General features: G+C 48.8%; 1 protein-coding gene across 8 annotated transcripts in view; it reads right to left on the reverse strand.

Annotated features, from left to right (window-relative positions):
• FRMD5 (FERM domain containing 5) overlaps positions 1–14,231 on the reverse strand; it is a 292,126-nt gene that overhangs the window by 21,727 nt on the left and 256,168 nt on the right. For all 8 annotated transcript variants that reach the window (XM_045540417.1, XM_045540458.1, XM_045540426.1 and 5 more), the window contains 3 exons: positions 12,035–12,132; positions 9,744–9,867; positions 5,883–5,970 (listed from right to left, as the gene is read on the reverse strand). In XM_045540417.1, the coding sequence (XP_045396373.1) occupies positions 5,883–5,970; positions 9,744–9,867; positions 12,035–12,132 (310 nt within the window). The remainder of the gene's footprint in view (positions 1–5,882; positions 5,971–9,743; positions 9,868–12,034; positions 12,133–14,231) is intronic.

Consider the following 14,231-nt stretch of genomic DNA (forward strand, 5'->3'; position numbering starts at 1 on the left):
TTGGGTGATGCAAGAATCTGGAACGGGCGGAAGGAGATGGGGTCAGAGGCCATGACACAGTCAGAGATCTGCTAGAGTTGACCCACTGACCGGTGTCCCTCTGGCCACAGCAAAAGGAAGAGGGAGGGGGGCAGTGCCAGCCAGGTTGCCCTGGTCAGGCTGTTCACCTGCATCTTCCAGACACCGCAGGGCTGGCCTCTGAGTGAAGGCAGGTGTTGGAGTTAGAGGGGAACAGCCTCTTGTGACCAGACTGGCTGGTGTGAACAAGGAGAGAACTGGGAACAACCCCGATGAGACGCCACATCATTCCAATAAGCAACAGTAACACCTGGAATGATCCCAATCCAGTCTCTCACATGAAGAGAGCAATTCTCCAAACTGCTTTGAATGCAACAGCCACAGACGAATGTGCTGCCCGACCACAGGGGCGAGGGCAGCTGGAATGTTTGCTTGTCTCTGGCACCTGAGGCTCAGCAACCACTGAGGAGCGGGACTTGAATGACAGCGAGAAATCTCACGTCTGTACACAGGCAGGCAGCTACACCAGCACCCTCCCTGGAACTTCTCCAGTTTCTTCTATCTAACATTATGTCCTTTTCCCTGTGAGCCTGCCCTTGGGAGTTGTATGCAAAATAACAAGTTGCATGACAAAAAGAGGAGGGAATGAAGACACAGAGAAAAGTGACACAGACAGTAGTCTCCTGTTCCTCAGATCTTGCATTTTACCAAGTTGTAGTCTGTCTCCTCCAGTCCTCTTCCCATCCGCATGACATCCGTGCCCATAGGACTGGGCCATTAATGGAACTGGGAGGTGGAATAAAAACTCAGGTCTTGACAGCTACGCTGCAGACATCGCCAGCCCCACTCTGTGTCGGATGACAGTCAAAAGAATCTAGTTTACTTCTAAAGTTGTATTTTCAATTTCTCATCCTGTGGAAAGAGCTTCAGTTTTGGTTGAGGAACGCAGCTTTGCTTCTTATTTTCTCTGTGACTTAGTTAACCTCCCCAAACCTCAGTTTCCTTGTTTGCAAAATGAGGACAATAATACACACCTCTGGAAATACTACTTCCATCTTATTTTAGGGAGATGGCCCAAATATCTTACTGCTAGGACATGGCCAACAGTGTTTTTCTTAGAGAGGGGATGAGTTTTCATTCCTTATCATTCATTCACGTGATCATACAGACCCTACCATCAAAGTTGACTTGCATCAAGTTCAACATCATCAAAGCTTTACCCTAAGATCATTGCTCTGCCCAGAAAAGGATTTTTGGAAATTAGAGTACTCACTGGTTCTTAGAAGTAGTGACATCTAGCCACCTTTGTCTAGTCCCCACATGTTCCACCTCCAGATACAAATGAAGTAGGCTTTTGTCTCCTGCCACCCCAGAGGACATCCTGAGTGTGGCTGAGTCAGGACCGTGGCATTCTTGGTTGTTAGGCCTCTGGGGTCATCTTGTCCCCTCTCTGGGACATGATTCACACTAATTCAATCTTAGTGAATAAAGCCTCTATTATTCTTTAAAAACCTTATGGAAGAAGATGATTTCACATGTTTTCCAGACACTTATACCCATTTCGGAAAGAGCTCAGAGTTGGGAATTTTACGTCAGTCATGAAAATCACCCAGTTCTAATATACACTACTTAAATTTGGCCACAAGAAGCTAGAATGGCAGTGAAGAGGAGGAGGCAGCACCCTGTAAGAGGCCTGGCATCACCCAGGAAAGCTCAGACATAGAATTCTTGGCGGACACGTGCCGTCCGAGTGGCTTTGGTCAGCTTCCTCATTTCAGCAGTAAGTCTGACACCCTCCCTCAGCACAGCCCAGAGGGCCCCCCCTGAGGGTGGGAGGATCCCCACCGACCCTTCCTGTTCTGCTTCTCTGAAGTCAGGGGCAACTTGTCAAGATGGGGGAAGGGGTTTTTCTTTAGAGAGGAGGCTAGGTGGCTGCATTATGAAAGTAATGATCCTATTTTAAGGGCAGAGGAACAAACAGTGTTAATTTTATTTCCGCGGTTGATCTAACCTAGATCCTGCGGAAATCAATTTTCTCCTGGTCTGTACAGAGCAGACAGAAAGACACTGGTGAACTTACATTACATTTTTATATGACAGTTTCGGTAATCTTGTAGGTCTGTGCCCCCTCTGCAACGGAATTGGCAGAGAGTTGTGCTTGGTTCCTAAATAAATGCCTGACAACTGAAAAGAGCACAGCATTGAGACTCAGACAACTATCCTTACCTTACCAACTATCCTTACTACTATCCTTACCAGTAACTTTGGACAAGTTAGTCCTCAGAGGGGACGTCTTATTCCGCTCTTATCCTTTCTTGCCTGAATCTTCAGAGGCCCAGTGTTTTATCCTAAAATTAGGACAAGAATATCTTCTTGGCAGTGATATTGTAAAGATTAAGTGAGATTATGTATGCACCTAGCACGTGCAGGCACCTTTCAGACTGAAAATAGTGAGGCTGGGTACGGGCTGGGTGTCTGCGACAGGTCTAACTACTCTGTGAGCCTTAGCGGGGCAGCTCCATCCGTCAGGCCCAGGAGGCCACAGCATGGCGGGGCTGCAGGAGACCCAGGGCAAACTGCCGATCTCAGGGCCACCTGGACGGAACAAGGCAGTGGCTCCTGAGGTTGGAGAGGTGCCAGGGCTGGGGACCAGAAGCAGCAATGGGCTGTTAGTGGTTTGCTCCACTCTCCTCCAGCAGCTGTGAGGCTTGGGCTGCTGGGGGCGCCTGTCAGGAGCTGCGGGCTGAGGGGCGAGGCAGAGCGTGTGGGACGGCCTCGTGCAAGTTCGGAGTTTGGGTATCACTGCAGGCCCGCCAGCTAATGGAGCTCTCTGGCTGTCTCACCCAGGGTTTGTAGGATTTCCTCTTCCTGGTCCCAGGGCCAGACAAGGACATTGTGGGCAGAAAGAAACCATCAGTGTGCACAGGAAGAAGAGCAGCTTCTAAATCAGTCCAGGGGACAGAGCCCAGCTGAAGCGTTTTTCTGCTCTCATTTAATTATCAAAATGATTCCTCTTCTTCTGTCCTCCCCAGGGCTGCGTGCCCCAGATTCCCTGGGCCCAGTAATTGCCTCTCTGTTAATAGAAATCATCAGTATTTATTACACCGAGTGGGCCAGCTTATTTCAGCTCTCCTTGTAGCAACATTAAGGGGAGTGCTTGCTAGCTTATCACTAAAGTGACTCTACTTAATTACAAGAGTAAAGGCTCCCAGACTGTTCTCTTTGCTTGGGAGGGTGGAGGAGACCAAGAGCCAGAGCCTAATGGGAGGAACTGAGGGGCTGTGTGTGGGGTCTGCAGCAGGGCCCTGCCATGGCCGGGGGGAGCAAGAGGCAGAGGCCTAGGGACAAGGGGCCCAATGGGACGAGCACTCCCACCTTCCAAGAGTAAGTCTTCTGGGGGCTTCTGTCCTACAGAGGGTACACAACAATTGTCAGCAAGGTGAGTTCAAACTCTTGCTATACCACCCAGGGCCTTGTGAACTTTGGCCTCCTGGAACATCAGCCTTCTTATCTATAGAACAGGGAGAATGACATCCACTCCCAGGGCTGGCATGAGGACTAAGTGAGGAAATAACGAAGAAGGACTTCCCTACGCCTGCCATGGGAGGCACGCCGCAAACACCTCTTCGTTTTTCCCTCCCTCCCTCCTTCTTCCCAGGAGTTGAAGCTGTGGGGATGAGAAGATATTTGGGACTGGGCCACACGCAGTGCCTGGTGTGGATGCTGGTCTGTCCCTGCAGTCCCTTCAGCTTCTCTGTGTCCAGTGATGGACAAACTCACCAAAGACAAGGCTGTGCCAGGAGCCCCACATCCTGGGGCATGTGGATTTGGGCTGGAACCAGGCCGGCTGCCACTCCATCTTCCAGATGCACATGGCGACAGTGGAAATCCCCACCCACCTCTTGTCAGTGTTGTGTTCGGGCTCCCTGTCTGCCCTCCTGTGTGTGCCATCGGCCCTGCCCAGGGACCCGTCTCTGGCCTCAAGGGGACTGGGCAGGTTTGGGGTCAAGCGCAGAGCTAACCTGGCACCTTCTGGTGACCATGTCTATCTTCAGCAGCTGAGTCTGGGGTACCTCAGCAGTTCAGGGAGCACAGGTGCTGAACGCCCACTGTGTACCTTCACACAGGTGAGGAAAGTGAGGCTCAGAGAAGCCTCCAAGGGCCCCAGTAAGCAGGAGACCCGGACTGCGGCCTCGTGCTGGCTGACTCCAAAGCTCTTTTCACTCCTGTGCGGGGCCCCTGTGCACAGTATCTGCGCAACTTGTGGGGGCGTTAAACTACATCTGTTATGCAGAGGGCGTTATTTAGGAAGTTTTGTTAACGTGTAAATACCTATGTGCCGATTCTCTGGTATAAATGGCCTGAATGTGTTTTCTGACAGTGTGGCCCCAAGAACATAGGGTTACCTGGCAGCGGGCTAAGCTAGGGGACAGGGAGCTGTGGCTAGAGAAGATGACCAGGGTTTCTGAGCGCCAGGATGTTCCCAAGGCGCATGGTAAATCCTAGGCAAGAACAAATCACTGTCAACTCACCAAGGGGACAAGGGAAAAACACTGCTTTGTCCCCATGTCACTGTGCTCATTTGTTTCTATTCTGCTTGTTATAAGCTGGGTTGTAGCACCCTCAAAAATTCACATGTGGATGTCGTAACCCCCAGTAGCTCAGCATGTGACCTCATTTGGAGATAGGCTCTTTACAGAGGTAATGAACTTAAACTGAGGTCAGTAGGGTGGGCCCTAATCCAGTATAACTGGTGTCCTTACAAGAAGAGGAGATTTGGACACAGACACACACAGAGGGAAGACAATGTGAAGACACAGGGAGAAGATGGCCATCCACAAACCAAGGAGAGGGGCCTGGAATAGACCCTTCCCTCAAAGCCCTGAGGAGGAACCAACCCGGCCGACACCTCGATCTCAGACCTCTTGCCTTCAGAACTGTGAGACAATAAACTTCTGTTGTTGAAGCCACCTCATCTGTGACACTTTGTTACAGCAGCCTAGGAAACGAATATACTATTCTTTTAATTTTTGCTTGAAACTTACAGTATCCCCTTCTCCTGTCAGGAAGAAGATGTTGATGTCTTCCTGCTCCCAGCTGATACTATCTCCTTCAGATCAGTTTGACAATTGCTTTTACTGGTGGTACTGGAACCTCTCTAGTAACAGACAGGGGAGGCAGAAATGTGGAGGCAGAGACCAGGACTGTCAAAGCAATAGGGACAGGAGTTGAAGGGGAGGGACACGGCCACAGAGACAGGAAGAGGCCACGGTTCTCCCCTGCCCTCAGTGGTGACTGTGGCTGCCGGGGCTCATCTCGGAAATGCCAGACACAAGTGAGTTATGACAGAGCTTTTCTCTGGGCACAGCCTCCCTGGCTGTGGCCGTCCATCCCTCACAGGCGTGTAATGGAATTAAGCGTGACTCCACTGCGGTTCCGTGCAGTGACTTATGCCACTGCAGTCAATAAAACCCACTCTTGGAAAGAAACTAGATTACGGGTCAGGGAAGGGTGGGCAGTCGCTGAGCTGCCTCTCACATTCCCTGTGGGGGGCCGTCCACATGCCTCCTGTCTTCATTTCTACGGGATTATCCACGGCTGCCTACATGGGGCCCGGTTTGGGATTTGTTATTTAGATTGACTTTGCCCCACATCCTCTGACGTTGATGTGGCACCACAAAATCACGCAGCGTGGAATCCAGAGGAGTTTTCACAATGAGACAGTTTCTCTGGCATCTGTCACTGGAAGAGCCAGTCCTGCAGACACTGAAGGGTGCCTATGGGTGCAGGCATGTGGTCCCTCGCTCCTGTCGCCCCCTAGAGGCAATAAGGTTGGCGCAGCCTCCGACCACTGGGACTCTTACCTTACATGGGTGAGGATCCACTCCGTATGTTTCCAAAGTCTGCGCTTTCCTTAAGAAGTTCAGCTCTGATGTTGCTGGTGTTTGACCACTGGAATAAAGAAAATGAGATGATTTCAGGGTTTCATGTTCCCACAGGTTCCCCTGAGGTAAATGATCTATTAAGAAGTGCTCAGGGTGAGCCTCACAGCTCAATTTTTCCATACTGTATGCTCCCTGCTTGGTTCTAGGACCAACTTCAGAGACTCTTGCCCAGAGTCAAAAACTCAAATGTCTTCAGAGTGAGGCAGGCTACATAATGAATCCCCTGGGCTGCATGGACAATAGGGGGTAGTGGGGACACTGGCAAAATGGGGAGTGTTCCCCCCCACTTAATGAGCACAGCTGCTCCTCAGCTCTGAGATTTCTGTCATGTGAGAATGCAGGGCCCAGCATTGATAGATGTTGTGATTTTTAAAAATCAGAGATACTGATTTGTATGTGGTATTTCACCATTTAAAATACTATGGGGGCCGGGTGCGGTGGCTCACACCTGTAATCCTAGCACTCTGGGAGGCCAAGGCGGGAGGATCGCTCAAGGTCAGGAGTTCAAGACCAGCCTGAACAAGAGCGAGACCCCGTCTCTACTAAAAATAGAAAGAAATTATATGGACAACTAAAAAGACATATATAGAAAAAATTAGCTGGGCATGGTGGCGCATGCCTGTAGTCCCAGCTACTCGGGAGGCTGAGGCAGGAGGATCGCTTGAGCCCAGGAGTCTGAGGTTGCTGTGAGCTAGGCTGACGCCACGGCACGCACTCTAGCCCGGGCAACAGAGCAAGACTCTGTCTCAAAAAAAAAAAAAATACCATGGGGATTAAAAAACACCGCATCTATAGGCTGGATGCAGGCCATAGGTTTCTCATCTGTGATCTGATCTAGACTGAAATACAAAGAAGGGGTGTGTGTATCTTGCTGATGCCACCCAGCCCTCTCCCTTTACCAAAAGGGAACACAAGAACGTAGGGTGAGGAGAAGCAGCAGGAGACAGCACTGAGCTCCCACACTCCACAACTGCTCTGTCTGAACACAGGGTGATGACTATGAAAAGGAAACAAGCTGAAGAAGGCTGCCTGTAGCATCACTCCCTTCCCGCCGCCCCTTCAGCAGGTGTGTTGGTGAGCTCGATGCAGAGCCAGTGGTGGCGTCACCAGTGGGCCCTCTCATGGCTCCGGTGCCCCGCAGAGCAGACGCACTTGGACAGAGAGTGGGATGCAGAGCGCTGGGCAGTTTGTCAAGTCAACACCTCTGATGGCTGGTGGGTAGGACTGAAGGTTGCTCATTTCTAAGTTTGTCATTTGCCTCAAATAATATGGCAGGGCAGGAAGATAAGCCGACCCAAGTGAGAAGCAGGCCAGATTCCTTCTCCGTCCCTCTGGAGAGGTATCACTGAAGCAGCATCTTTATGTGACAGCCTCTGTGCTGCTTGCCATAAAGTATTCCAAGACACACAGCACACAGTCTGCGCCCTCAGGAACTCATGTTAGGGGAAGGACGTATGAACACAGTTTCACATTATGAGGACAAGGCTGACCTGTGTAAGTAGTACCCGTGCAGGCGGTTATTGTAGTGAACGCAGACTTTCACCAGCGTCCCTGAGACACAGGAAGATGTTTCGAAAATGCTTGTGAGCAGGCAGATGGCTGGACACCAGAGGTGGCCAGAGCCCTGCTTCCCTTTCCAGGGAGCTTCCTCGTTCCCTGCCTGCAGGGCGGCAGGCCCTGTGGGCTCCATTCACCCCTAGAGTCTGCCCAAACCTCCAGGGCCCTCAAAGCGGGCATCCTTTCCTGGGGGATCCCCTGCCTTGAACTAGGTTTCTAGAGGACTATCCCCACTATTCTGACATCTCCTAAAACCCTCCGGGCAGTTCCAGCACGTCCCCTCATCTCTTCTTTGAAGGAACCATGAGACCTCACACAGGTCCGTGTTTATTCTGATCCCCACCACAAGGGGTTGCTATTTCCCTAACAGAGAGTCGGGGGAGGCGCCCCGGGTCCAGCGCCGGGAAAGGCTGCACGTGCATGGGGAGGTGGTGACAGGCGTCCCTTCCTCCGGGAGGGCAGGAACCCGTCCTGACACACACAGTGGGCACGGGGCCTATTTACAAAGGCCAAGGAGGCCTTCCGTTATATTTGTTGAGATAAAATCGCTTAGTGAAGGGCTTTGAGGGTCAAGGTCAGGGTAGGAACTAGTTTAAGCTTAGTACTAGAAACTAGAACTACTAATAGTTAAGCTTAGCATTAGAAATATCCACCACCACCCCCTTCTCCTGCCAGGGATATTCCTTCTTCAGAACAGTAGATACACAAACATTTTTAAAGATTTTTTAAAAATTGTAATGTTTTAAAATGATGACATATTTTATTTTACAACACTGCATTCATTATATATACTTTTTTCCCTCATAGTTTGTCAGTGTGGAGAGTCCTGAAACCGCCCTTTATAAAATTAATTAAAGGGCCACAAGGTAGGGGCCTGAAGTCTGTAAAGGTACAGGCACAGTTAAAATATATGTATAACCAGCCACTGTTGCTCTCCTATAATTGCTACTCAGGAGTCACATAGTTGATGGTCATAAAGATTCTTAGCTTTCTTCATTGCCCCCATGGATAGCATCACCCTTGTGACAGCTAAGGCTAGCTTTCGAGATATCTTCCAGGCCCTGCATTCCAGTGGCCCGGCTGACCCACCCAGACCAGTGGCCCATCCCAAGGAACTGACTCCACTGGTCTTGTGACCCTCACCCAGGAACTGGCTCAGCACAAGAAGACAATTTCTACACCCCTGTGGCTCCACCCAGACCCAGCCAATCAGCAGACTCAATCGCCTAGCCCTTTGCCCACCAAACTATCTTTAAAAACCCTTTCTCCCAAATTCTCAGGGCAATGGGTCTGAGAACTTCCTCCCATCTCCTCGCACGGCACCTGCGATATTAAACTCTTTCTCTGCTCTAACCCCTGCTGTCTCAGAGTGTCGGCTTCTCCTTGAGCAGCAGGCAGTGCACCTGGTGAGGCTGGGACAATCTGTGCTCCCGTGTGCCACACTAAGTGGAGCCTAAACACCCGATTGTTGTTTTCTAAAATCAGTCTTTGTAGAAAATTCTATTTCATGTGGGTGAAAGGCTGCACTGATGCTGCTTTATGGCATTCTGCATATTCTGAGCAAACTAAGAGACACTGAGGAACACAAGACTCCATGCCTGAAGCCACTTCTCCTCTCCTTTCCTTGGTGCAGGGTCAGGGACTCCAGGCGGGCGTGGGGGGCTGAGTCAGACAGTGCTGAAGACGTAGCCCCACACCAAGGTGATCTCAGGGCACTCCCAGCATTCATGAATCGGCGCTGTGCAGTCCATCATTTGCCAGAAGCCACCTGTCACACTGTCACATGCTGGGGGCAGAGGCCTGTCCTTTTTCACATCCCCACTCAACCGCTTCTCTTTCTTTCCTCTTTTTTCTCTTCTGTTGTTTCTTTTGTGTTTATCTTTTCCTTTTCCCCAGTTCATGCTTCTTTCCTCTGTGTCTTGATTAAATATCTTAGTGGAGCAAATACCTTTCAAAAGCCACTCTCTATCTTCCCTATAATACAACTTCTCTCTTGCCTTTAAGCCTCAGCCTAAACCACTTTTCTCGGAGAGTGAGCCTATAGGGGCTGGGGCTGTGCTGTCAGTGGATCATTAACAATGGTACATCCCAGTGTCAGGCAGGCTGGGGGCACCCATGTGTCAGTAAACGGTTGGTCTGTGAGAGCAAAGCACACAGCACAGAGCCTGCGTGCTCAGGCTGTGGGAGGTCACAGCGTCCTGGGCCTGAATGGGTGTCACGTACCTTAGTTCTGTCTTGTGAATCTCAGCGATTTTCCTTTCCAGCTTCTCTGAATGTTTAGGGAAAAACTGGAACTTGGAGCTGTAGCCTTCAGGATGTTTCCCTGAGTCATAATCCCCAATCTCCGCTTTCAAAAGGAAGGTAGAAGAAAACAAGTGTGGAAATAGGTAAATCATCATTGGCAAAGCAACAAGAGATCAGCACACAGAGCAAAAGCCAAAGCACACAGCAGATTTACAGAGAATACTGGATCCCGAGCACGGCTGAGGGCTGGGCAGAGGGCAGGCCCTGCAGGAACATGTCCACCTCTGTTTTCCCAGGTGTGCACACTGGGTTGACACTCAAGTCTATGCAGGGAACCAGTGGACCTGACCCTCTGTTCTGAGGTTACCACAAGTAAATCTGCAATAAAAGAGCAAAAGCCTGCATCACGGTTCTCATTCATTCAGCCACGGGAAGAGGGCCTAGGAGTGACGCTCTTTGTGGCAGCACAGGAAACAGTGAGCTTGGTCAGGAAGACAGAAGCTCTTGGGCCTAAGCCAGATCAGAAGTCTAAACCTCATTTTGAGGATTTTAGCAGGGACACAGCAAATTGATGAATTAAGCCATGATCCAAATTCAGAACTCAACCCTCAGTCCAAATATGATCAAATGAATAAATTTGAATAAATATTTATTAAGGGCTGACCAGGTGCCAGGCCCCTTTGACAGCCTTGCCGAGCAGGAAGCCTGGCTGTAAGCAGAAAGTGTCACTGAGTTCAAAAGCACCAAGTTCTAAGGCTGATTTCTCAGCTCCCTGCCAGGTGTGGGGCTTTCTCCTCTGGCCATTCACAGAGAACGTTCGTCTCTAAACCTGAGGAGATCTAAGCTCAGTAGCTTTGGGAGGACAGAGGACCCCTGGTGCTTTCCACACCCAGGTCGGATTCCGGCTTTCTCCCAGGAAGAACTCCGCAGGGGACGTGGTGGGTGTGATAAAGGAAAGGAGGAGGGTCCAGCTGCCTGGCGATTGCCCTTTTCCTTCCCTGGTGAGAGTCTCAGCCACTTCAGATGAGAAGTCTTGAGGGAGGAGGAAGTATTCAGAGGAAAACATGCCCTCCTCTCACGGCTGAATATTGTATTTGTGGCTCATGCTTTTTCACTACAAGTCTACTCACTGTGACTTCCAAATTACTTGGGAATTTCCATTGGTTAGCAAGAGACTAAAGGCTTCCCCAAGCCTGAAGTATGGGGTGACCTTGAGCCTTAGAGTCATTTATTATGATTTTATTTAGAAAGCTTCAAGTGGAAAACATCAGTGTTGGACATCAAGTAATTCTTTAAAGAGAAAGAAATTATTGTCAGGGTAAAAGTGAAGGAATGACTAGAATTTAAAACTTCACTTAGATCAGGCCAGGCTTTGTCTTTAAAAATTAAAGGGGCATTTTTAGGTACCTTCAAATTAGCAGTGGCCCTCTAGACTTCCCATTTAGGTGATTTTTAAAATGGAAGCCTCAAAAGTCAACGTGGCAATGGGCTGACTTTTACATTCTTAATGCAGCTGTGATATTTCTCTTGCCAGAAGGGCTTTAGTTTCTTATCAGCAAGCATTTTCCAGGTTCTCTTCACAAAGTTGCTTCTGGGAGTTCAGAGATTTACTAATAATTAAGAGTTAATATTCTTTGATGGAAGCTTCATGACTTTAGTGCTATGGTAGTAATGGCAGTTTCAGGCCTAAGGACTGAGAGAAACCTGGGAAGTGGCACTCAAGTGTCTCCTGCATTTCGGGAGGAGGCGACGTATGTTAAGGGTGCATCTCTCTCCCATTGTTTTGCTCAAAAAGCCAATCTGAGTATCAGCTGGGTAAGACTCTGCCATTACTCTGATTAGCATGTTAGGAAATGTGCTTGTTACTCGGAAACACTTTCAACTTTAAGCACTTTGAACTAAAAGGTCTCTGAAATAGATTCCAGAATTCCAAGATGCTTTGTATCTTAGAGATTGCATGAGAGGACAGAAAAAAACGTGATTCCAGTTACTTTCCAGAATCCCAGTAACTTTATCAACCAAGGGCACAGGGAAAACCCCCCAAACAGAGTCAGGATGACTCGAGGAGCGGGTGGTAAGACCTTAGGTATGATTTAGGATTGAGTGTTCAGTGGTTTCTGGCTCCAGGAAATCTAAGCAAAATCCTCTAACTTGAACTCTGCTTCAAGTTAGATGCTGTTTAGATCCAAGAAGTAGTCATCTGTGGTAACTGAAATAATGGAATCAGTACTTAGCATGAAAAGCAAATTTATCCTGTCAAAAGTCATTACCTTGAAGGATATAAGCTGCTAACAAGGCAGCATCCGACGTTTTACAGAGGAGGCGGCCATGGTAGAGATCTCTTTTGATCTGTAGGAAGACTAAATACCTGGAGAGAAAACAGAGAATGAATTATAAAGGATTTCTTTGATTGCTTTAAAGACATAAATATGTAATGTAAGCCTATCAAAATATTTGTCAGGATACTTTTACTACATTAAAAAAAACAACCCAAACTCAAAACATACCACAGAACAAATATATTTTCCATTTCCCTGGAGACTCTTTCAAGTACTTTGTCTTGTCGAGGTTCGATTCAAAACAACATGTCAGTTTCCTTCCACAGCTCACAACAGAAATGGCTGTCTCCCGGTGAAAGCATCGTCTCCTGCACCCTACTCCCGGGCCGGGTTTGGAAGGAGCCAGCCCTAGTCAATCCAGTGCCAAAAAAGAAAACTATGCCACCAGCCATGGGGCAAACTGGGCCTGTCCCCACCCTGGACTCTGGCTGATGCTCCTTTTAAGAAGTAGAACGCAGGTGTAGGAACTAGCCCAGGGAAGAGGTTGGCCTTGGCTTGCCAAGAGAACCTGTCCATATGTGGAAAGAGCCTGCAATCGGCAGGGGTCAACCAGACCTCTCTGAATTTGAATAAAGTATAAGAAGAGGCACTGGTGAAGGAAGCATAAAAATTAAGCAGAAACCGGTGGCCAGCATCTCCTTGAACGCACAGAGCTTCCAGCTCCAGGTGGAAACAAGATATCAAGAACAAGAGCTCTGGGAGGCCGAGGCGGGTGGGTCGCTTGAGGTCAGGAGTTCGAGACCAGCCTGAGCAAGAGTGAGACCCCTGTCTCTACTAAAAATAGAAAGAAATTATCTGGCCAACTAAAAATATATATAGAAAAAATTAGCCGGGAATGGTGGTGCATGCCTGTAGTCCCAGCTACTTGGGAGGCTAAGGCAGGAGGATTGCTTGAGCCCAGGAGTTTGAGGCTGCTGTGAGCAAGGCTGACACCACGGCACTCTAGCCCGGGCAACAGAGTGAGACTCTGTCTCAAAAAAAAAAAAAAAAAAAAAGAACAAGAGCTAATCGTAGCTGACATGTTTGGAGCACTCACTATCTGCCAGGCCAGGTGTTACCTTTACATGCAATATCTCATTTAATTCTCACGTAACACTTTGAGATAGGTACTATTATGATCCCCATTTTTTCCAGATAAAGAAGCTGAGGCTCCAGTGACTTTATCACAGACATATAACTAAATGGCAGAGCCAGGATTCAAATTCGGGAGTGTCAGACTCCGGAACTTGGCTCTTAATCACTGAGTTATACTGCCCCCCTTGCACTGTCACTGCTTCGTAGGTTCACAAGGAGTTGGGTGTACCCTGTCACAGTGGAATGGAATTGATAACTTTCCATTTTGAAATGTCTTTGCAAGGCATGTGGTCTTTGATGCTCAAAGACTTACAGATCTCCTAAGAAGAGCAGCTTTGTGAGATTATGAGGAGCATCAAACCTTTGAAAGGGTCACCAACCACAATGGCTCCTTGGCCAGGGAGCATCTGTGATGGTTTAAAAATATGTCCTCAAATGCTTTGATACTCCTCCTTTCATGAGATGGAGCTTAATTCCTTCCCTTTGAGTGTGGCTGAGGCTTAGTGATTCACTCCTAAGAATAGAATAAAGCAGAAGTGACAGTGTCTGACTTCTGAGACCAAGTCATGAAGTCATTAACAGCTTCCTTCTTGTTCTCTTTCTCTTGGACCACATACTCTGCTTGGGGTTGATTAAGCAGCCCTCTGGAAAGGTCCATGAGGTGAGGAACTGAGGCCTTTTGCCAACAGCCAGCAAGGAACTGCGGCTTCCTGCCAACAGCCATGTGAGTGCACCATCTTGGAAGTGAATCCCCAGTCAAGCCTCCAGATGACTGCGGCCCAGGCCAACCTCCTGACTGCAACCTCATGACTCACCCTGAGCCAGAACCACCCAGCTAAGTTGCTCCCAAATTCCTGACCCACAGAAACTCTGCGAGAAGAAATACTTGTTATTTTAAGCTAAGTTTTGAGGTATTCTGTTAGACAGCCATAGATAACTATAGCATTCCTGGGGGAGTCATGAAAATGTGGTAAAATTCCCTTAAATTCCACCAGTCTGAAACAAAAAGAAATTGGCCCCTCCCTGGACAACTGGAGGTTTCTGCTGCTTTTGT

The sequence above is a fragment of the Lemur catta genome, chromosome 1, assembly GCF_020740605.2.
Source record: "Lemur catta isolate mLemCat1 chromosome 1, mLemCat1.pri, whole genome shotgun sequence".
Classification (NCBI taxonomy): domain Eukaryota; kingdom Metazoa; phylum Chordata; class Mammalia; order Primates; family Lemuridae; genus Lemur; species Lemur catta.